Source organism: Triturus cristatus, chromosome 7 (assembly GCF_964204655.1).
Source record: "Triturus cristatus chromosome 7, aTriCri1.1, whole genome shotgun sequence".
Taxonomy (NCBI): Eukaryota; Metazoa; Chordata; class Amphibia; order Caudata; family Salamandridae; genus Triturus; species Triturus cristatus.
Window position 1 is genome coordinate 739,664,310 of NC_140590.1, and position 22,632 is coordinate 739,686,941.

At 50.6% G+C, this 22,632-nt stretch overlaps 1 protein-coding gene across 2 annotated transcripts in view; it reads left to right on the forward strand.

Annotated features, from left to right (window-relative positions):
- The window catches only part of CANT1 (calcium activated nucleotidase 1), a 90,921-nt gene extending 69,297 nt beyond the window's left edge, over positions 1-21,624 (forward strand). For both annotated transcript variants that reach the window (XM_085617459.1, XM_085617460.1), the window contains exons 3-4: positions 14,467-14,670; positions 19,178-21,624. In XM_085617459.1, the coding sequence (XP_085473585.1) occupies positions 14,467-14,670; positions 19,178-19,548 (575 nt within the window). In that variant the 3' untranslated portion in view covers positions 19,549-21,624. The remainder of the gene's footprint in view (positions 1-14,466; positions 14,671-19,177) is intronic.
- Positions 21,625-22,632: the final 1,008 nt, after the last annotated feature.

Genomic DNA, 22,632 nt, shown 5'->3' on the forward strand with positions numbered 1-22,632 from the left:
ACACAGCCACCAGATGCACGAGTGGGAGTTACACCCATCAGTACTCCAACCGTACTTCCAGCAGTGGGGTCATCCAGAGATAGACCTATTCGCGACAAGCGAAAACGCAAAATGCCAAAGCTTCGCCGCCAGATTCCCACATCCGCAGTCGCAGGGCAATGCGATATGGATGAACTGGTCCGGCAGATTTGCGTACGCTTTTCCCCCAGCGCCGCTGATACCGCTGGTGGCTCGCAAACTACGACAACACTCCCTGACACTCGTCCTAGTTGCTCCCACGTGGGCACGCCAGCCGTGGTACACCACCTTCCTCGAACTTTCCGTGGTGCCGCATCAAAGGCTGCGGATCAAACCCGCGCATTTGACGCAGAACCATGGAGAGGTTCAGCACCCAGATCCGCAACAGCTGAACCTGGCGATCTGGCTCCTGAAGTCCTAGAGTTTGGCTATCTCAACCTGCCACCTGACTGTATGGACATCATCAAGGAGGCCAGGAGACCCACTACCAGGGCTTGCTATGCAGCCAAATGGAAAAGGTTCGTCATTTATTGCGGTAATAATGACATCAACCCGCTGGACGCATCCATCCACAACATCATCTGTTACCTCTTACACCTATACCGATGCAATCTGGCGTACACCTCTATACGTGTCCATTTGACCGCATTATCAGCCTATCTGCAAACCAGGCAGCACCTCTCTCTATTCAGAGTGCCTGCCATCAAAGCATTCTTGGAAGGGCTCAAACGAGTCATTCCACCTAGTCACCCACCGGCTCCAATGTGGAACCTCAACTTGGTCCTCACACGCCTGATGGGTCCACCCTTTGAACCTCTACACTCCTGCGAGATTCAATTCCTTACCTGGAAAGTGGCCTTCCTAGTAGCAATCACTTCCCTAAGAAGAGTTAGTGAACTCCAGGCACTAACCGTTCAAGAGCCATTTATTCAGGTTCACGCCAACAGGGTCGTACTACGTACCAACCCCAAATTCATGCCCAAGGTAATCTCGCAGTTCCACATGAATCAGACTATTGAACTGCCCGTTTTCTTCCAAAACCCACAAACTGTTGCAGAAAGGGCACTACATACACTAGATGTACGGAGGGCCCTCATGTACTACATCGACAGGACTAAACCATTCAGGAAGACAAAACAACTGTTCGTTGCCTTTGCCCCACACCACAAAGGTAACGCCATCTCCAAAGCAGGGATAGCCAGATGGATAGTTAAGTGTATTCAAATCTGTTATCAAAAGGCAAAACGCACATTAACTATTCCACCACGAGCCCACTCAACACGTAAGTTGGGGGCTTCCATGGCCTTCCTAGGAAATATTCCCCTGCATGATATATGCAGAGCAGCCACATGGTCCACTACACACACATTTACAAAACACTATTGTGTAGATGTGCAGTCAAAACAGCAGGCAGCTGTAGGACAGGCTGTTCTCAAGACACTTTTTCAGACCGCTGCAGCTGGCACGGGTAGCCGCCGCTAATAGAGGGCACTGCTATGTATTCTATGCACAGATATGAATTCAGCAGCCCACATGCCTCGAACTGAATATGCTACTTACCAGTATACATCTGTTCTTGGCATGTAGGGCTGCTGACATTCATATCGCCCTCCCTCCTCCCCGGCGCCTGTCGCAGCTGCAGCTCTCAGAATTACTGCAAGCATGGTCATCACTTTCTGTATCTACTCCATCACTGCCACAATGGCGAAAAACAATCTGAGGATGGAGAGGATGCCCATGCGCACTGTAGTCCAGGGGAGGAGTCACCTATCCAAGGATACTTCGAAGACTCTTCCAGGACAACAACGTGCAAACATCCGGACCCAACACTAGGCGGCGATCTATGCACAGATATGAATGTCAGCAGCCCTACATGCCAAGAACAGATGCATACTGGTAAGTAGCATATTCAATACTACTGGAATAAATACATCAATGATTTTACAAGGAACGGACTCCCTTTACATATTTCATCACACAAACCCTGCAGATCAGTTACATATAGCTGTGGTGCCTTTGAGGGACACGATTTGCATTTTAAAGTTCAGATGAGGGGGGGTGTGGCCAAGATGGCGGCGTGAACGGACGCTTTCCCTGTCGGCTCCCGCTCTGCTGGGCCCCAGACCCGGATCTAAAGGCAGTATCTCCCCCCACGCCGAGGTGGAAACCGGCGGAGGAGATAGCGGAGCCTCGGTGGGCACAGAGAGGCAGCTCGGAGCCCCCAGAAACCCAGGGCAGCAGGCAGGGCGCCGCCGAAGCTGAGGCGCCGGGAAAAGGCGGAGACGAGGGCTAGGTCAGACGAGAGCGCCCTCGGCCAGGAGCCGGACGAGAGCTCGAACTTGCTAGCAGGGCCCCGCAGACACCGGCGGTGAGAGAGGGACGATCGCAGCGGCGACCACGAGCCAGCTCCGGTGGGGGAACGGCAACCCGGCGGCGGCGAGCAGAGGCCGTCCCACCCTGCGGACCGGAGAGCCTCTGCCGGCGGTGGCGGCCACGAGGAGCTGAGGCGACACAGGCGGAGAGTCGGGCTGGAGGTTGGCGATCCGGGCGGGGGATGTCCCCTCGGCCGGTAGTCGAGCGCTTGGGGCGCTGAACTCGGGGCCGGTGGGGGCTTCCCTTCTCTCTCCCCCCCCCCCTCTCTCCTCCAACGAGGCTAGGAGCGGGCCGCAGCAACGGCGACAGCGGTGCACCCTGGGGGGGTGTGCCAAGAGCGGAAGCGCGAGGACGCGCTGAAAGCACCCGCCGGTCAGTGCGGAGAGGACCAGCAGCTACGGTCCAGAGGCAGAGTGATTGGGCCCGGGTGTGCGCCCTCGGTGGTGCTGGCCGGGGGGCGAGGCCCGCCGCCCGGCGCAGCCGCGACTTGGCGCTCGGCCGCAGGACCCGGAGGAGACCCTGGGAGAACGAAGGCACAGTCGGCGGAGGGCGAGGGGGCTACGCGCCCTGCCTTTGGACGGTCCCTGGGGAGCGCACGTGGCGCTGGAGCAGCGGCGGTGACCGGAGGTCAGATCCAGAGCAGAGGGGTAAAGCTGGGACCGGCTCCCTGAGTCGGCGGACACGCAGGAACAGAGCTACGCACCCAGCGGGCAGCGGACAGCGGTAAGGAGGAAGCGGCTGAAGGGCGGTGCGTGGGGAGCGGCAGCGGCAACTCGCAGCGGAGGGAGGGAAGGCCATACTGGGACTGGAGGAGGCGACCAGCCCGGGCCCACTACGCGCAGGGCGGAGGGCCCCGGGATGCGCAGTGAAGCTCATACAGGCAAGGAGCAGGCAGTGCGTGGAGCTTTGGACGGCGGAAGGGGCAGGGGCCCGGCCCGGAGGACCGGAAGATCACCGGAGCAAAGCGCAGCGGCCGCGGAGTGGACTGGTGGGGATAAGCCCAAGGGGACCTTGCGGAACCGCGGATTACAAGAGGCCATCACAGGAGACGGCGAGCCCGCGCGGCCCAGGGGTCTAGCCTCCTCCTCGGAATGGCGGGCAGTAGGGGAGGACGGAAGGGGGAGCGTACACTCCCCGAACTCCTGGGCAGAACACAGCAAAGAACCGACAGGGGTCTGCCGTCGCCTGGATCCTCAGGTGGCACAGGAGGTGCTGCTGACGGAGAACCCCCAGTCACCAGGTCCTTTATGGAGTCCCTCTTCAGCTCCCTACGGGAGGACTTCCAAACCCTAAAGACAGAAGTGGCAGGGGAGGTGCGAGAGCTGCGTCGGGAGATGGATGGCTTGGGAGAAAGAGTAGCCACGGCGGAAGACGCGGGCCAAAGACTGGACGAAGAGATTGCATCCCTGCAGCAGGAAGTGTTACGCCTCCGGGACCAGCAAATTGACCTCCAGGCACACGCGGAGGATCTCGAAAACAGGTCACGAAGGAACAACGTCCGGGTCCGAGGAGTGCCATCCAAAGAAGAAGGGGCAGATGTAGCGGGATATTTACGGGACCTGTTCCGGGAGGTTCTGGGCGAAGAGGAGACCTTCCCCATCCGCATCGACAGGGCGCACAGGGTGGGGCCCCCACGGAGGGCATCGGCGCCGCCCCCGGACATTCTCGCTTTCCTCCCGGACTTCCCACTCAAGGAGCGCATTCTGGCAGAGGCGCGAAAGCGACAGCCGCTGACCTTCAGAGGACACCCGGTGGCCCTCTACCAAGACCTATCGGCCATCACCCTTCAAAAACGGAAATCCTTTAAAATTGTTACGGACTTTCTCAGAGAGCACGGAACGCAGTATGCTTGGGGGCATCCCTTTCGAATAATCTTCCGCTGGAATGGCACTATGCATCACCTCCGCTCCTTGCAGGAAACGTGCGTAGTCCTGGGCATCACCGCAACGGACGGAGACGACACGACGCCTCGGCGAAGGGGGCGCCCCGGGGAGGATGGCTGGCAACGGGTGTCAAGGAGGCGGACCCGTGAACGCCTCGAGAGACCGGACTCGCCCACCATCAGAGCTAGCATGGACAGCGCGGTGCTGGAGGTGGCGGAGAGCACCGGCGCCACCGACGTGGCACTAACTGCCTGAATCACTCCGGGGGGAGAGACTTTCGCCATCTCCCATTTGCAGGTTTGGGGCCCGGGGGGGGGCGGGTGGCTGGACGTCCACTAGAATACCTTACTGAAGTTTGGTACCCACGGGGACCGGACTTGGACTATGAGGAGCTGGAGTTGGGGGACAGGCGGGGGGAGAGTGGGGAGGGGCAGCCCTAAGTTAATGGCCCGTTGCCAGGGGAAAGGGCTAGAGGGTGGGTGGGGGGCAGTTGGGGAGGGAGAAGCAGAGCGGGGGGGACCGGGGGGTTTGTGGGGCGAGAGGGAGGGTGAGGCTAACGGGGGGGGGGGAGGGGGGGGTTCGTCCGGTGCGCGCGATAGCGGTCGAGGCCTGAGTCCAGGAACCACAGCAGGGAGGCACGGCCACATAGCGGCAGCGGTTTCGTCCACAGATGGCCACGACTCTTAACATTGTGACGCTTAACGTTAGGGGCCTCAATAATCCAGTCAAACGGAGGGCGGTTCTGTCCCTCTTGGATAACACCCAGGCGGATATCTGTCTGCTTCAGGAGACACACCTCCTGCCCCGCGACTGCCTCAGAATCCGGTCTCGGGCATTCCCTTCACAATTCTTCTCATCAAACGGCACGAAGACGGCGGGGGTAGCGATTCTGGTGGCCCGACGCTTTAGGGGAGAGGTTCTCAATAAACAGGTGGAACACAAGGGCAGGCTATTGGCCTACAGGTTCAGACTAGCGGGCCTCTCTGTCACGATAGGATCCCTCTACAGCCCGAATGACCGGCAGGAGCCCTTTTTAAGAGCAGCCTTGGAGGAGGTCATGGCGACGCCTGACAGGCATATCATTGTCGGAGGGGATTATAATATGATCTTCGACACGACCCTTGACAGGTCGGCACACCGCTCCCCGCAGACGGGGGAGTTTTCGGCTGGCTTCAAGGCCCAGTTGGCGGAGATGGATCTGCACGACCTGTGGCGTCAATTGCACCCCACCGCTAGGGACCACTCCTACTATTCCCATGCACACAAAACGTACGCACGGCTTGACCACTTTCTGGTCACAGGCCCAATGTACTCCTTGGCCACATCGGCGGAGATAGGGGTGATATCAATGTCGGATCACGCTCCGGTTATGGCGATGTTCACCTTACCACCGGTATTCAGCACACCGCGGATCTGGCGGCTCCGAGACTCCTTACTCTATAGGAAGGAGGTGGTCTTGCAAGTCACAGCGGCGATCCGGGACTACCTCTCACACAACGGGGGTTCCGACACATCTAGCGCGACCCAATGGGCCGCTTTGAAAGCGGTCCTGCGGGGGGAACTCATCGCGATCTCCGCGGCGGAAAATAAGGCCAGGCAGCAGAAACGGGAGGAACTCACTCAGAGGGTCCGCGAGCTGGAGCAAATGCACTGCAGGACAGGGGCCCCCCGGGTTTGGCGGCAGCTCGAAGAGGCGAAAACGACACTGACAGCGCTTGACATGGACTGCGCGGAGTACGCGGCGCTTCGTTTAAAGCATGCCTACTACACGGGGGAGACAAAGGCGGCAGGCTACTAGCGAGTAAACTCCGGGAGGTGCGACAGAAGCAGATGGTGAAAGAGGTCACTAGCCCGACAGGCTCACCTGTCACGGAGGAGGCCGAAATAGCGGAACTCTTTCGCCGGTACTATGCCGACCTTTACGCCGGGGAGGCCCCAGACGCTCGCGCGACACGCGAATATCTGGACTCGGTCTCTTTGATGTTCCTGACACCCGCTCAGGCGGAGTCCCTCGACAAAGAAATTAGGATAGAGGAGGTGGTTTCGCCCATCGCTCGTCTCAAGCATGGTAAGTCCCCCGGACCGGATGGCTATTCGTCCCTATTCTACAAAACGTTTTGTACGGAGCTAGCACCGGTCCTAACGCGTCTTTTTAACTCCTTCGCGGAACCGGGGGCCATCCCGACGGAATTGCTGCAGGCGTCTCTGGTAGTCCTCCCCAAGCCGGGGAAAGATAGAACCCAGTGCGGGTCATACAGGCCGATATCTCTCTTAAACATTGACCTCAAGTGTTACACAGGCATATTGGCGGCGCGCCTGGCTCCCCATCTGCCGGGCTTCCTCGGTTTCGTTCCCGGGAGGCAGACGGTAGATAATACCAAGAGAATCACCCACCTCATTGAAAAGGCGTCTCGGATCCCGGGTGAGAGGATGTTCTTGGCGGTGGATGCTGAGAAAGCGTTCGACTGCGTTCACTGGCCTTATCTAGAGCAGGTATTGGTGAGATTCGGGATGGGGGACAGGTTTCGCCGCATGATCCTCAACTGCTACCGATCCCCGACGGCTGTGGTGCGTGTAAACGGGCATAATTCCAAGAGCTTTGCCATTGAGAGAGGCACGAGGCAGGGATGCCCACTGTCGCCCCTGCTCTTTGCTCTCTTCATGGAGCCCTTTGCGCAGCGGATCCAGGATAATGCGGCAGTGAGAGGGGTGAAATTTGGCGGCTTTTGCCACACCGTTAGCCTATACGCGGATGACGTCATACTGTCCCTAGAGGACCCGCTGCGGGCCTTACCGGAGTGCATAACTGAGCTAAATGTTTTTGCGCGGGTCGCGGGATTCAAAATGAATATGGGGAAATCGCTGGCCCTAGACCTTTCCCTCTCGTGGACGACTAGAACGCTTTTACAGCAACGGGTGCCGATAGTTTGGTCGGCGGACACTGTACCCTATCTGGGAATTTTGTTGGCCCCCACGTTACCAGCGATGGTCACGACGAACTATGCCGCCCTGGTTAAGAAGATTCAGGGGGAATTAACCCGATGGGACCGCGGCTCCCTCTCGCTACTGGGCAGGGTGGCAGCGGTCAAGATGACTATCTTGCCTCAGATTTTGTATCTGTTCAGAGCGCTACCGCTCCAACCCCCGGTTGGGTGGATACAGAAGATGCAGGCCGACCTCAGCCGCTTTATATGGCAGGGCAAGAAACCTCGACTGAGGAGAGCGCTCTCGATGCTGGCACCGGAGGCGGGAGGTCTAGGTATTCCGGACATCCGCAAATATTTTCAAGCAACGCAGTTGCGCTATTTAGTAGAGTGGAGTAAGTGGGAGTCCGACAAACATTGGCTCTTCCAAGACCAGGCGGTGGCCGGCAGGCCTTTACAGGAGGTGCCGTTCCTGCGCAGGGCGCACCGCCCCGCTAACCTCTACGCCTCCTTCATCACCCGAGTCCCGCTACGGATCTGGGACGCCACCAACATCCTACACGGCCTCACGACCTTTCCCTCGCCGTTGACCCCCCTGGTGGATAATCCTGATTTTACCCCGGGGATGGAACGGGGGGGGGGGCATTCGCTCATTGGCGTGGGGCGGGCTGCAGGGCTCTATGCCATTTGTACGACGCGGAAGGGGTGATCCCCTTTCGGAGCTTCCGACAAACCTATGCATTCCAAGAGACCGAGAGGATGCGCTACACGCAGGCGCGTCACTGGGCGTTGCACCCCCGGGTCCGAGAGTCAGCGGACAGACGACTCCTTCCTTTTGAGCGCTGACTCCTGTCGCGGACCTCGGATTCGAAGCTCATAAGCGACCTTTACCGGTTTCTTCAACCACCCCCATCACATTTTTACAGTCCAGGGAGGGAGCGTTGGAAAAAGGATTTGGGCAGAGCTCTGAGCCACGAGGAGTGGGGACAGATAGCCTACAGGGCTCGGCACTCGGCGTACCACACAGGCCTCACGGAGACCCTCACCAAGGTCTCGATTTACTGGTATTATACCCCGGAGCGTATACACGCTATGGATCATAGCAAAGAGGATACGTGCTGGCGGGGATGTGGACAGGCGGGTACGCTTGCACATATCCTCTGGGATTGCCCTCGCTTGGGCTCCTACTGGCAGGAAGTCCTGGACGACGTGGACTCCCACTTCGACGTCGAGTTGCCGCGCCTGCCGGTCTATGTCTTACTAGGCCTCCCGAATCAGCTGATGTATCCCCTGAAATCCCGCAGAGGGAGGCAGATGGCCATCGCATTGGGGTCGGCGGTTCAGAATATCCTGATACATTGGCGCACGGCTACGCCTCCCACGATCACGGGCTGGCTCCACGGACTGTAGTATGTATTGGGTATGGAGAAGCTGTCGCTGGCGGCAACGGGCGAGGCGGAGCGGTTCGCGGACATATGGCAGCCGTTCCAGTCGTTGTTGGCCACGGAATTTAGAGAGTTGACCTGCCCACGTTATCTTCGGCTCCTGCGGCTCGCCGGGACGGAGGAGACGGCTGCTTGACGTTGACTGACGCGGCCCCCTGAGAGAGACGGCGAGCGGTTTCGCGGTGGGCCTGGTGGCGCGCACTGGACGACGAACATAGGGGGGGGAGGGTAGGGGGAGGGAGCAGTGCGGGGTGGGGGAGCGGGATGGGGGGTTGTTTGGGGAAATGTTTCTTAGTTCTTCAGTTGTTTTGGTTCAGGAAGTATCGAAGCGGAGGTTCCTCCTTAGGATGGATCAGGGTCATGAGGCCTACGCCCGGGACCGCGGGTTAGTCTGCCTGGGGCCCACCCCTCCCGGGCAAGCGCATGGCGGGGAGGTTCCCCACGGCTGGGCTCCATTGGATGGTACAGGGGGGGGTACAGTCAGAGTTGCCCAGCAGAGGATTCGGGGTCCCGCTTGAACAGGGCAGTTGAGACGCGGCCGGCCCCACGGGGTTGTAGGCGACATGCTGTGTTTAGAAGGGATCTGCCTATGGGGCTCGGATGGGGTTCTGGGGGGTTGACTTACAGGAGCTGTGATCCGCCGGCCCGCAGGGTTGTAGGCGCCAGCTGCTGCTGCCATTCCGATACTGTGTTTTCTTGAATAAAACCGATTTAATACTAAAGTTCAGATGACTGACGACCTTGCTGCCTTAAGCTTTGAACAATCCTCTGTTTGTGAAGATACCCGCACAAACTACCTCTTGGAGAGAGGTACTGGTTCGGACTGATTTACTTGCAATGCTTAGATGCCCAGCTTTCTGCTTGTGTTTGCATCACCACATCACTCTGCAACACTGGCAGAGCAGTTATCAAGAGAGTGTGCCTGACAACTGCCACTCTCATTTCATCTGTCCACTGCCACAGCCCCAACCCTGTCATCCTTGGCCTCGCTGCATATCCTCAAAGCTTTTACTTGAGTCATTACGCACACATCCCACTTCTTAGCTCTCATTCCAGTTGTACGTTCAGATCACCATGTATGCAGGAACATATCTGGGTAGCTAGGGAGTGTTCTATATTAATGGGGGCTCCTAAGAGCCAGATTGTGTACATGAATGTCTTCAAAGCTGTACAACATGGCAAAAGGTTAACAAGAAAAAGCGCTATGTCATAGTTCCTGTCCTTTATTTTCTTTACTCTCATCTATGTTGCACCAAGGCTGCGCCGCAGTGCAACATGACTTAAAAAACACAGGCAACACCTATGAGAGATGTTACCTTTGGCAATGTTTTGTAGCCATGCTGTACAGCAGTGCAGCTGCTTTGCAGTGTAGCTAAAACTAATGTAAAAAAACGCTGTGACGCAGTCAAGGCTAATCCTTTTTTTTTTTTTGTAAGTGCATTAGCGCTGTATGCATCATGGTCTTTTATTTGTTGTTTTTTTAGCTGTGCTGCTCGGCAGTGACACTGCTATACAGTATGGTTACAAATCGTTGCCAAAGTCTACAATGCCCTTGCTGTACAGCATGAACACAAGGCAATGGCAGAGCTAATAGTCTCAAAGGCGAGACCTATTGGCTTTGCCAGTGCTTATTTTCCACTGGTGTGAGTGCTCGTGAAACAGACGCAGTTGCATGCTCTCATTTTCCTTCCTTAATGCCACCCTTTATCTTTGTTGCTCCTTTCACTTGAAATAAACAATTTCAGTTGAGGGTCAGGTCCTTTGATTTGTCCCACGTCACATATAGACAGCTGAACAAGCTCGAAAAATGATTTACATGAATCAGTTCTCAATCTTTCTCATCTAGTCTTCATGGTCCCCCTGCAGCAACACAAAAAGTAAGGACAGTCACTGACCCTATGCACACTAACAAAAGTGGCCACTGTGACAGCCCTATGCGCACTGAGGAGATGGTGCCCTCACACACTCGGGGAATAGAAAAAGTGCAATACAGAAAACACATTTTACCAAGCGAGGAGAATAAAATGCAGAGTAAATGTTCTGTATGTACAGGACAGCTGATTAAACCAGTTTTTCCTGACAAAAGGCTGAGCCGGCAGTGCTGGAATTTATCCCTAGATTCCCCTATTACCTGAACTTAAAACATAGACTGCTATGATGAAGGCTTTCAACACTAAGCGGCAGGAACTGCGATCCCAAGTGAAAAGAGAAACATCAAATCATACCAACACTTTATCTAGTTAAACACCCTAAGACAATACCAGCACAGAACACCTAAAATGTTCATTGGTTCATCCACGAGCCCGAGTACATGACGTCCAGGGCAGAAGGCACATTTTCGACCTATTTGAAAGCATTTCATCGGAGGATGGTGGCTCCTGCCACCCAATGCATCAACAACCAAAAACAGGGTAGCGGCAAACACCAATGGCAAGCAAAAAGGAGGGTCATGAACCCGGGAAACAGTGAGGCCTTCACCTGATTTTGAAGGAAAAGAAGAAAATTACACAAATACCGCTTTATCAATAGTTCCACTGCAGATGTAGCAGCTTTGAGTCAGAACTTCCAGATTGCTGTCCATCTACAGGGACCAGGCGGAGAGGAGGTTGAGAGCTTGGGGGAGGGTGTTCTACTGTTAATAATCTGTGGAGGGTGCCCGGTTACGAAACGTGTTTGAGGGAACAATCTTGTTCCCAAAAGGGAAATCAACAACTCTTTAATGTGTTTCACCAAAACTATGCAGACTAACAAGGAGGCTCACAGGAAGAAAGTCTACGCACACAAGGGCAGAGAGGTGAATGAGCACACGTTCGGAATGTCATGCATGGTTCTCTATCTCACGCACTCTCCCCTAGGTGCCAGAGACTGGTTTACCCCTAGGCCGGAGTGGCAATCTCCCACCCAGCACCATTGAAGGATTAGGAGAGCAAGCAATCATGGGGTCAAGTCGCACCACACTATGCCAGATAAAAAAAAATGTAATCAAAAAGAGGGGGACTAGGAGCCAGATTAAGGTCCAGTACCCGTTCTCCTCACTGTAATGTGCACGTCTAATCATTGTGGGTGGATATTTTTTTTTAAAACCAGGACTCACCTGTGAGACGCCTGGGCTGCGACATGAAATGCGATTTCTCCATTTGTATCGCAGTACAAAGCCCCTGAAATTTCCTCCTTACGAGACACGTGTGCAAGATAACGTATTCGGAATCGCCAGGCTTGTGTGCATCTCACACATTTCCCAACTACTCCCAAGGTGAGGTGGGGCCATGGAGGCTTGCTTGTCGCACCCCACCCGGAGATGAGTTTGCGGTCCTTCCGTTCAGCCTCACTTCAGCACCTCTGGTCTTCACAAAGGCGATGGCAGTGGTGGCAGCGCATCTCAGAAGGTCTAGATTCCTGTGTTCCCATATCTAGACGACTGGCTGCTGAAAGCGAAGTTGCCAGTGATGGTGTTGCGCCATTTTAAGTTGACAACGCAACTGTTGTTCAGCTTGGGATTTTCAGTAAATGTACCCAAGCCTCACCTGGAGCCATCTGAGCGCAACCTGTTCATAGGGGCACTACTGAACACTACAGTGAGTCGTGCCGTCCCGTCACACAGAGGATATTTTTTGTGACTGTTACTTCAACCAGGAGGGCAAGTGAATTGCAGGCCCTCTCTGTGCACCCTCCTTACACCGCCTTTTACCCGAACAAACTGGTCCTCTGGACACACATGCCTCCTTCCTTCTAGAGGTTGTGACTCCCTTCCATGTAGGCCAAAGCATTACCCTGCCAACCTTCTTTGCTCCACCTCATCCCTCAAAAAAAGAGGAGAGGCTCCACCACCTGGCCCCAAAGAAAGTGTAGTCATTCTACCTTGACCGCACAGATAAGTTAAGGTGGATGACTAACTCTTCGTGGGCTATGTCGGAGCCAAAAAAGAAAAGGCTGTGCAGAACCAAGCCATCTCGCGATGGATCATTCTGTGCATTGAGATCTGCTTTGCATGGGTCAAGAATCAGCCCCCAGAGGTCTTGCGGGCTCACTCTACCAGAGCCAAGGCTACAACCACTGCGTTAGCGCATGGCGATCCTCTTCTGGACATCTGTCAGGCCGTGACATGGTATCACTGCACACGTTCACAAAACCCTAATGCTTGGACAGTCCGGTCCATTGTGACGGGCACTTCGCCGTTCATTCCTCCAGGACTTTTTGGTCTAATTGCAGACCCACCACCTCAGAGGAGGTATTGCTTGGGCATCTATTCAAAGGCTGGGAATCTGTAGCTAGAAGTCTCTATCAGATGAACAAGTTACTTACCTTCGATAACGCCTTATCTGGTAGAGATTCTATCTAGCCTCAGATTCCTTATTGACCTAGATATACTTCCTGGTCTGCAAACCAGTTAAGGTGTAAGGGACACCTTTTTAGGGCCTTAGTCTTTTCCACATCAGTGGTCTGTTCTCATTGTAACTCCGCGCTCCTGGCATGGAAAGTTGTGAAAGTAATGACATCAGATTACCACGGTGGTGCTTATACAGGTACCGTGCATGTCACTTCTGGCGCAGAGGACCACGCAGAGCAGAATGACGCCACCTAGTGAGGCACTGCTCGAAAATCTTCCGGATTCCATCCGACGCCTTGGGATAATCTAAGGTAAGCAATCTGCGACTAGATCGACTCTAACAGATTCTTCACTATCGGTGCCTCTGCTGTATATGTTCTCTATGTATGATAGATTAGTTGCACTTCTGAATAAACCGTGGTGTGTTGGTCCCACGACTAGAATAACGGGGGAAGCTAGAAGTCAGTCATTATTGAGGCTCATTGTTGGAGCAGTGTGTTGGTCCCAGTGCTCTGATAGCAAATAAATTGTAGGTCACTAATGAGGTGCTTTAGTGCTATTGGTCCTACTAGAAGCAGATGGTGGCTCCGTTTCTTTATTGAGCTGCATTGGCGGAGCTGTGTGTTGCTCTCTATCCTCGAATAGTAATTAGGTGGTTCTTCATGACTGAGATTCACTGGTACGATAGTGGTGGCAAAGCAAGCGACACTGGGATCTAATTCTGATCTTTGCGAGAAAATGCTAAAGGTATCGAGAGTACTGCACTTTACAAGGCCTTTTCCGGCCCCTTGTGCGCATCATAGCAGATATGTCTGACTTTTGGTTTTCGTTTTCTTGCGTCCAGGCTGTGGTTTCTTTTATTTCTTGTGGTGGTAGCTCTTCACACGCTCCTTTTCTCTGCATGGTTCTTCTTTTCGGTAGTTTCGCAGTGTCTGCTCTTTTGTAGTTCTCCGTGCATTGCACAGTTAGAAAACAAGCTTTCTGGCTTCTTGTGAAAGGAGGGAGTCCCTAACCCTGTTTTAAAATGAAAGAAGTGGGTATCCAACACCTTTGGCCAAAAAGCTTTGGATAGCTATGCTTTTAATTTTTAATAAAGTTAATCCAATTGTTAACCAGAAGAAAAAATGTTATATTGTTCGATTGAAGCCTCTTGACCTTAACAACCTGTCCTTCTAAATTAAACTATAGAGTGACCGAGGGTGAGCCACCTTTTCTTTGAGGTCCCCTCGAGATCAAATATAGCTCTTTCCCCTCATTCTTTACTTTGTATCAGTAAAAGTTTTAAAATTGCATATGGAATCGTTTATTAAAGTTGAATTTGTTTTGATTTATATGAATTGCATATTCAAAATAAACTTATTTTTAATTTGTATTAGCACAGAGCCCTGCACACACAGACTGACGTGTAGGGACGGTAAAGGTGCTTTCTATATAGCCCTTTCTTAGTCTCATCAGTTACCATGCAACACATTTAACCAAAGACTTTTTCACTACAGGTTTTAAAGCAGAATGGCTGGCTGTGAAGGATGAGCATCTCTACGTAGGGGGCTTGGGGAAGGAATGGACAACCACTACTGGGGAAGTGTTAAATCATAACCCTCAGTGGGTGAAGATCATTGGTTTCAAAGGTGACGTGGACCACGAGAGCTGGGAGTCCAACTACAACGCATTGTGCTCTGCTGCCGGAATCAAGCCTCCCGGTAAGTGGTCACCTACTGTGAGCTGCATACTGTGAACAGTGTCATGCTTTCTGGTGAGTCGCCTGACAGTCCGAGGCTGCCATCCTTCCTTTAATGCTCTCTACCAGTAATGGCGAACTAAGGGGTGGATGCTGCCTGAAAATTAAGGCATCCAACTTTGTTTCACATTAAAAGTACCACTAAAATTGATAGTGGCATAGGACTGTATTGTTTTGTGAGCGAGAAGGGTGTGGGAGAAACCATGTGAAGAAGACTTAATCAGTGAGGAGTGTCTAGTGTAATTAATAGAACAACGAAGAGTGGCTTACTTCCATTTACAGAATTTAACAATATATACTTATTTGTTGAGATGGCTGCAGACTTTGGAAGCTGGAAAAGCAAACCTATTACCTGGTATTAGTACAAAGGGGGAGGACTTGTCATCAAGTTGGCTTGGGTCCCTGTTCCTAGTCGGATTCTTGAAAACAAGCTTCAGGAAGATTACCAAAGTTATAAATTGACAACTAAGAAGACCAATGGTTCTTCAGATTGCATAGGAAATGTATGAGAAGGTAGTTCAAGGAAACAGCTGGGTGATGAGGGGAAAGACTAGCGTTAATGGCCATAGGAACACTTATTTGAAACACTGGATACAAACCAATACAAAACGCGAAGAGGAATTGTTCAGGGATGAGCACTATGTATGGTCAAGTAACACAGGGGAAATTAACAAAGCCCAAGTTAATTGGGTGTGAGGTTATGGTTAAAGTCCAGGGTGAGGATAGCGTCAAAAGACCTAAACAGTGCTATATATTGTCAGTTGGGAACTGGAAAGGGATGTAAATGATGTGAAAAATGACTGCGGAATAAGCTTCATGCTAGCTAGGGAAATGCATGTTATCAAGCGGAATGGAACATGCCTGCATTGTCTCTACACTGCATTCCTAGTAATGAGGAGAAAGTACAGCCAAGTGAGGAGGAGGAACCAGTGCAAGAATAAAGACCCCTCTTTGATCACTCCTGGAGGAGTTGCAGCCTAATGGTTTAGCCTAAAGATCCCTGTCTATACCAACATACACCTTCAAATGTTATGTTATATGTATTTTTAGATCGCACTATCACCCAAATGGGTATCTAAACATATGGAAAGCTAGAGTTTCATTATGATTTGTTTAGAGATAGTGTTAGCGTAAGGTTTAGGATTAAGTGTGTGTTGAGTTATGTATCTTTTTTTTCTTCGAGAAGTTTGCATAACCCTCTGAAACCCATGCATATTTGTTTGCTCAAATGCATGGGTAATGGGACAACTGAAAGCACAATCTAAACCAAAGTATATACATTTCACAAACGGGGAAAAAACTGATGTACTTGTGTACACTCGAGTGTTTGTGCGGTCGTTGTAAGTTGTTTTCATTTGCGAGGTTGCTCATGATACCTCCCTGGAAATATACATGCACCAGGACAGTGACTCCACCTTTAGGGTCTGTGTTTTTGCACCATGGGGTTTTCAACATATCTGCGAGTGCTCTGGGGTCATTGAGCTACCGAAGCTGAAAATGTTGACACTAGCTCACCAGAAGGACGACATTTCAACAAGCGAGAACATCCTGTGACCATGAACCACATTGGAGATGAATTGGATCCAGAAATCTGGGACCATGTCGTATGAGAGTGAATTGTGTGAGGGGAAGAGTATGAAGAGCATACCATTTATTTTTGTCCTTACTGCAATACTAGGTTCCCATGGTTATCCAGCATCGGAACTGTGACCTCTGCTTCCTGTGGTATCACAGAGAGTCTGCCTATCTGGTTTATAAAGCCTTTCAGTGCAAAAAGACCATCCAGCACCAAAAGAATAGATGGTGGGCCCATTATAGACGCAGCGCCTAAGCGCTACCTAGCTGTGTTCCAGGCAGGGCATAGAGGACGTCAAAGGGACTTACTCCGACGGTGAATGGGTGGGGCCTCCGGTATTGTTAGGGCCTCCTGGGAAGCTGAGCACTTGTGGCTGCCCCTAGGGTGCGCCAGGGCATTGACCCACTGCCTCACTGTGCCACTACTGCTTGGCATGTTACAGTTTTTGCTTGAAAATAAACTATCTCAATTTGTATGTAAAAGTTGTAATATTACCTTGCCAGCAGAAGAGAGCTCCACTAGTTTTGTTTCACGTGTCAGGTGGGGGCTGTTACAGTTCGGCCTCACACATACACATCTGACATGCTGCACTAGTGTCACGCAGTGCAGCGTGTCAGATAATGGAGCTTCAATGCTTTCCAATCACACACCCTCTTGCCCTATCAGAAGCTGGAATAGGGTAAAAAGGGGTTTATGTCTGTACCTTACACTCTATTCCAACATTCTGATTGGGTGGAAGTTTGTGGTTCTGCCACTTGCATGCTGCAGACGGATGGGGGAGTTAGAAGTTATAAGCCTGCCCAAGGTAAGTGTTTGTGTTTGAAACCGGAGTGTGTGTTTGACTGGGGAATGCATGTATATGTGAGCATGTCTGCTTGTATGTCTGAATGTGGGAGTGTGATCTGAAAGCCTGGCCCAGGGGTTGGCAAGGCACGAGGCCGAGTGCTGGCTAGTGCTTTGGGGTCCCATCAGTTTCATAATCCACCAGCCTCCACTGGAGCTGAGATTGGAATATATTCACTGTCGACTCAGAATTGGAGACATTTCATCTCCAGGGCCCATGATAAAACCTGCAGCAAGAACAAAGAACACATCTATGGTTTCACAGACACCAGCAACAAAGAGCTTCTCTCCAGGGCTCAACATCAATTGGAGGCCCAGCTGCAGGACCAGAATGGCCTTGAAAGAGGAGGAGTTTCTGTGCTGTTTCTTGAGGAAGTAGCACTGGCTAGTGAGAAGAGGTTACAAACTAGTCAGGAGGCAGGCCCAGAAAAGGAGAGGTAGCGAGCCTGGTAAAGATGAGGCTTACCTCAGTTTGGATGAGAACCCAATCTATTGTTTAGTCAGAAGGTCTTGTCTTGTCTGGTTAAAGCACCAGTGATAAGATGTGGTTTAATGAGAAGGACAAGAATGAGGCATGAATACGCAATTGAGGATTCATTTTCTAGTGGTGAGGTAGTACCCAGTGTAGAAATGAAGTAGAATGGTCTGGTTAGTAAGCGTTGTCATCTATTAAGGCAGTGTGACCTGGTGAGAAGGAGGTGCAGCCTAGTGACCATGCAGACAAGAGAAGGTAGTGCCTGGTAATTAAGAAACCCTTGTAGGAGTGAAGGGTGACCTAGTGTGAATAAGCTGTTGCCCTAGTGTGGAGGACAATACATATTCTACATAAGAGGTAACGCGTAGTCAGGAAGCACAATAAAGTGGCCTTGATATACCTCGGATGAGCCATGGACTAAGAGGAGAAGGCATGAATTAGTGAGACAAGGCGCTGTATAGCAAGGAGAGGGTGGTTGGTGTGGATGAGGTCTGAGGAGGCTTATCTTGTTTTGTATGATGCTTGTCTTGATTGGGAGTGGTCTCAATTTACTATATTTGATGTGTATTCTGAAATGCAGGAGGCTGGTCCTGGTACAGCGGATATACTGTTCGGTGGGGGGGGAGTTGTCTGCCTGGAGAGGAGGCCAAACGTTAATACCCATGGTCACAGCCATATTGCCCACCCTATTCCTCCCCTGGACATCATGGTTAAGAGCCTGATCCTCGCCCAGGGTAATTTCTGAGATAACATCTAGTGAGGAGTCACCAGATCCCCATCCTATCCTTAATGCCCCTCCTTGCATGGAACTCTTTTTGCAGGGCTGGGTTCTCCCTCCTAATGCCCCAGTTTGTTGGCACTAGACCCCCAGTCCTGACACCCTTGGCCAGATCTGAATTCCCAGCTGTGACTCCTCTCCTTGGTCAAATCTGGAAACTATGTTCCAACACCTCCTGCTGTACAGTTCCCGGCCAGTGCCATATCCTGTCTCTTTATACCTCTCCCTGACACTTGTTGGGTATTCAGACCTCACTTGCCAGAGCTGGTTCCATCCATGTCCTGTCTAATAAACTTGAATCGCCATCCTTCTGCTGTTCAGAGGGGACTCCTCTGCTTGCTCGAAGTTAAATCACAATGTATCCTTACCACTCAATACTACTTTAAGCTAGATTACTTTTACTGAAATCTCTCCCTAACCAGAAAGGATCCCATGATCTGATACTCCCCTCGCCAGGAGGTACATCCCAAGTGTTCTGATGGCTCTGCCTTCTCTCAAGTAGATTCCAGGCCTAACTCCAAACGAACATCACCCCCCCCCCACCCCCCTGGTTGGAGTCGAATCACCTTTTTATTACACTAAAGCTGGTCCAACATAAATTAGATGTACCAATACTTTCCTCTACTTATAGCAGAATCTCAAGTCTTGATTTCTTCTGCTAATTTTTGCAGTAATGCCATTTCTAATGTATCGCGCTGGTCAAAGTTGGCTCTGATTTTGATACCTAACTATGGATAGCCCCTGATCAGACCTGGAACTACAGTCATGACTCTCGCCTTTTTTATCTCCCTGTCCAGGTTATCTGATCCATGAGTCTGCAGCCTGGAGCGACACTTTGCAGCGCTGGTTTTTCCTGCCACGTCGTGCCAGCCAAGAACGCTACAGTGAGAAGGAGGATGAGCTCCGTGGCTCCAACATCATGCTGCGTGCCACCCAGGACTTTAAGGACATAAGTGTTACTCATATCGGCAAAGTTGTGCCCAGCCATGGCTTCTCCTCCTTTAAGTTTATCCCCGACACAGATGACCAAATAATTGTGGCACTTAAGTCCGAGGAGGATGCTGGGAAAGTGGCCACCTACATCATGGCCTTCACCCTGGATGGGCGCTTCTTGCTCCCTGAGACTAAGATTGGTGACGTCAAATATGAAGGCATCGAATTTATTTAACAAAACGTTTTATTTTTTTAGCTGACATCAATGTTCTGTGAGCCTGTTATCGCATGGGTCAGTCTGCTTCTGGGTTGTTGTTTTTAAGTGGACACTAATGAATGTAATGCTCTGAGACACGTTTCTGTAATGATGGACTCTCCGGGTAGCAGGGGTAGAGAGAGTGATGGCCCATGTCAACTTCAGGTGTTACTTTATAAGATGAAGGAAGTGGCCATATTCTGTTTACAGGTGTGCATGTGCTACCACATACCTCTTTAGTAGCCCACCTGGCACGCTGTCTCCTATCTCTTCTATACAACCTGTCATTCAAAATGTCTTTGTAGTGCATTGCTGCCAATTAACGTATTTTGAGCAGCGTTCTTGTCACCACCACTCCATTGCACCAGTGTAGTTGCTGAAAACAGGCACTGGTGTTTTCGTGACAATTGTGCTAGCTCTGCCTCTGTCACGACTTGAAAGACTCTTACACGTGATCTCAGCGCCTTCCCTGTCCACTGCAGCACCCCATGGGTTTTGTATTAATTTACGTTTTGCACATGACGCAGCCACATCTTTATCGTCCGTTGCTGCTGTGCAGGAATATTCTTGCAATGCAAGGAGTTCAGAGCCTGAAATAAAATGTATCCCAAAAAAGGGTGTTATTACATGGTATTGCTCACAATTCTTGCCGCTGTTGTGTGCTTATTATTCCTTTGATTAAAAATCTCTGGTTGAGGGTCTATGGGTCAAAATGTTCTAGGAGCGCAAATTGAAGAGATGACCGAGGATGGGACATTGAGGATCTAGGCAGATGCCATGAAATTATCACTGGGTGCAAGCTCACGGAGTTTCGCTACGCGGAACTCCGTGAAGTTACAAAAAAAACTCTGCAGAGTTCTGCAGGTGGCAAAGTACAGTGCAAACTTCCGTTAGCGCTGGTCTTCCAGCGGCTCGCAAACTTACGGTTTTCAAGCGGGGGGAAAAAACTCAGCTGCGCTACCCGGAGCGGAGTTTTCTGCACTCAGCAAGGTCCGCGGAGTGCAGAAAACTCTGCAAACGGAGCGGAGTTCACCGCCTAAGCCTAGAAATGAGCCACACATATTGCATATTGTGAATACAAAGCATTCGGAATCTACCTGTTTTTCTAGATATCGTTTTTATGCCTGGAGAAATAAGCTCTTTGTGTTTTAAAAAGGTCAGGCATGTTGGCTCCTTTCACTTTTTTTTTTTAAAGTTTCACAAAACAATTGAAAGTTGTGTTTTCTGTTTGGAACTGAAGAGTCTTCCATTTTAAAGAATCGAAATTGAATGGATTAGTCATTTAATGCAAAACTAGACTACTCACTGCTGTTACAATCCCACAGAGAGGATCTTCTCGGAATGACAGTGATAAGCGACGTTGTTTATTTTCACACTTATTCCATCTTTTTGGATCCCCGTGGTTCTTGGTTGTCGCCTCATATACGAAGTGATAGTTGAACTTAGTTTGGAGCTCAGTTAGCTCTCAACTTTTATCCATGTGTAGCTGCATATTGATAGAAAAACTCCTGTAAAAGTTGCTCTCAGTGTTTATTAAAGGTAGGTTCGAACAGGATAAAATATAATTTCACGTTAGACCGTCGTAAGCATTGTGGTCCATACGTCAATTCCTGGCTGACTTTTTTGACTAGGTAGGGTTTGTTTGTAAGCCTGGGCAAAATTACATTAACAAACTCCCTAATTTGGGGTTATTCCACATTTGCTTTTTTTTCTAAATTTCACACTAGACCATTTTTGCATAATTTGTGTCTGAAGTAATTTGGCGTCATGGAGTAGGCCTTGCAGAGAGGCGTTTTCTGTTACAAACAGCCCCTTGCCGGATTCATGTGTCATTATTTTGTGTGAGGTATGTCCTGGCATGAAAGGTCATGCAAGATGATTGCAAAAATATGCTTACAGAGCAAAATGTTTGAACATTCACTCTGCATCATTATCGTTTGGGACGATGGAGAGGACGGAAGGCTTTTAAACTTTCACGTCAGCGACCCCCGAAGAAGGGCGCTTCGCAGCCCGAAATGCATTGGGTTTTACTGAATAAAAACTGCTTGTGATGAACTCTGCATCATTCGTATTCTTACAAGAGGTCCGGATGGGCACAGTTTGAATATAAGAAACTTGTAAAATGGCAACATATTCCGCTTGTGGATTCGAATAAAAGAAGAAAAGATGTTTAAAGAAGAGTTTAACGAGAGTGTACCATGAATACTGGGTTGAAATTGAAGGTATATATGATTGTAAAAATGGCGACATTGAGCTGTGCGACTGGCTTTGGGGCAAAATGATGCCCCACTCCACAGAGAGCAAAATGTTTGCCAAGTTTTCATGAAATTTCACTAATTTTCACAGAACCAAATCACACAATTTTACACACTTGTAGTAACTTGGTTAAAGGGATCATCCAGCAATTTTAAATGTGACACTGCATGTACCTTCGGTGGCCCGGTTTTCTAAGCATTAGGTCTGCAGTGGTCAGACAGGACTGCATACTTTCCATCACTTCCGGGTGATAGTTGTCATTAGTCAGTCAAGGGCAAATTTATGGGAGCATTATGAAGCTTGGCTCCCATTATATCATAGCCTAGCACAAAAAGATATCACTGAGTGCGTAGGTACATAGCCAGTCGGAGTATGCATTGTTATTGCGTACTTTGATGAATAGAACAGTGCTGATCTCTGTGAAATTAGAAATGGGTAGACTACATTTTTCACAAATTAGAACTCCATACCTGGTACCATAACAAACATTGTGCCTTACACATCTTAAATGAGTGGGGCCATGTTAGCCTTCAGTGTACATTCACAAAGTCTCCAGAGTCTCAAGTTAACAACTCTCTCGGCCCAGTTCCTTTGTGAATGTTAGCGGATCCGGTTAATTTTCAATGTTGCAATGCATGGATACAGAGTTTATTTTTAATTATTTTTTTAAAACCTTTATTTTTACAATAGTTAAACAAGAGCCTGGATATCGGACAGAATGCAGGAAGTAGACAAGGGGGGGCAACTTCACAGGTCATGATAAAAAAACATGTCAATGGCACAGGCATGCCAATTGATGACAGACAT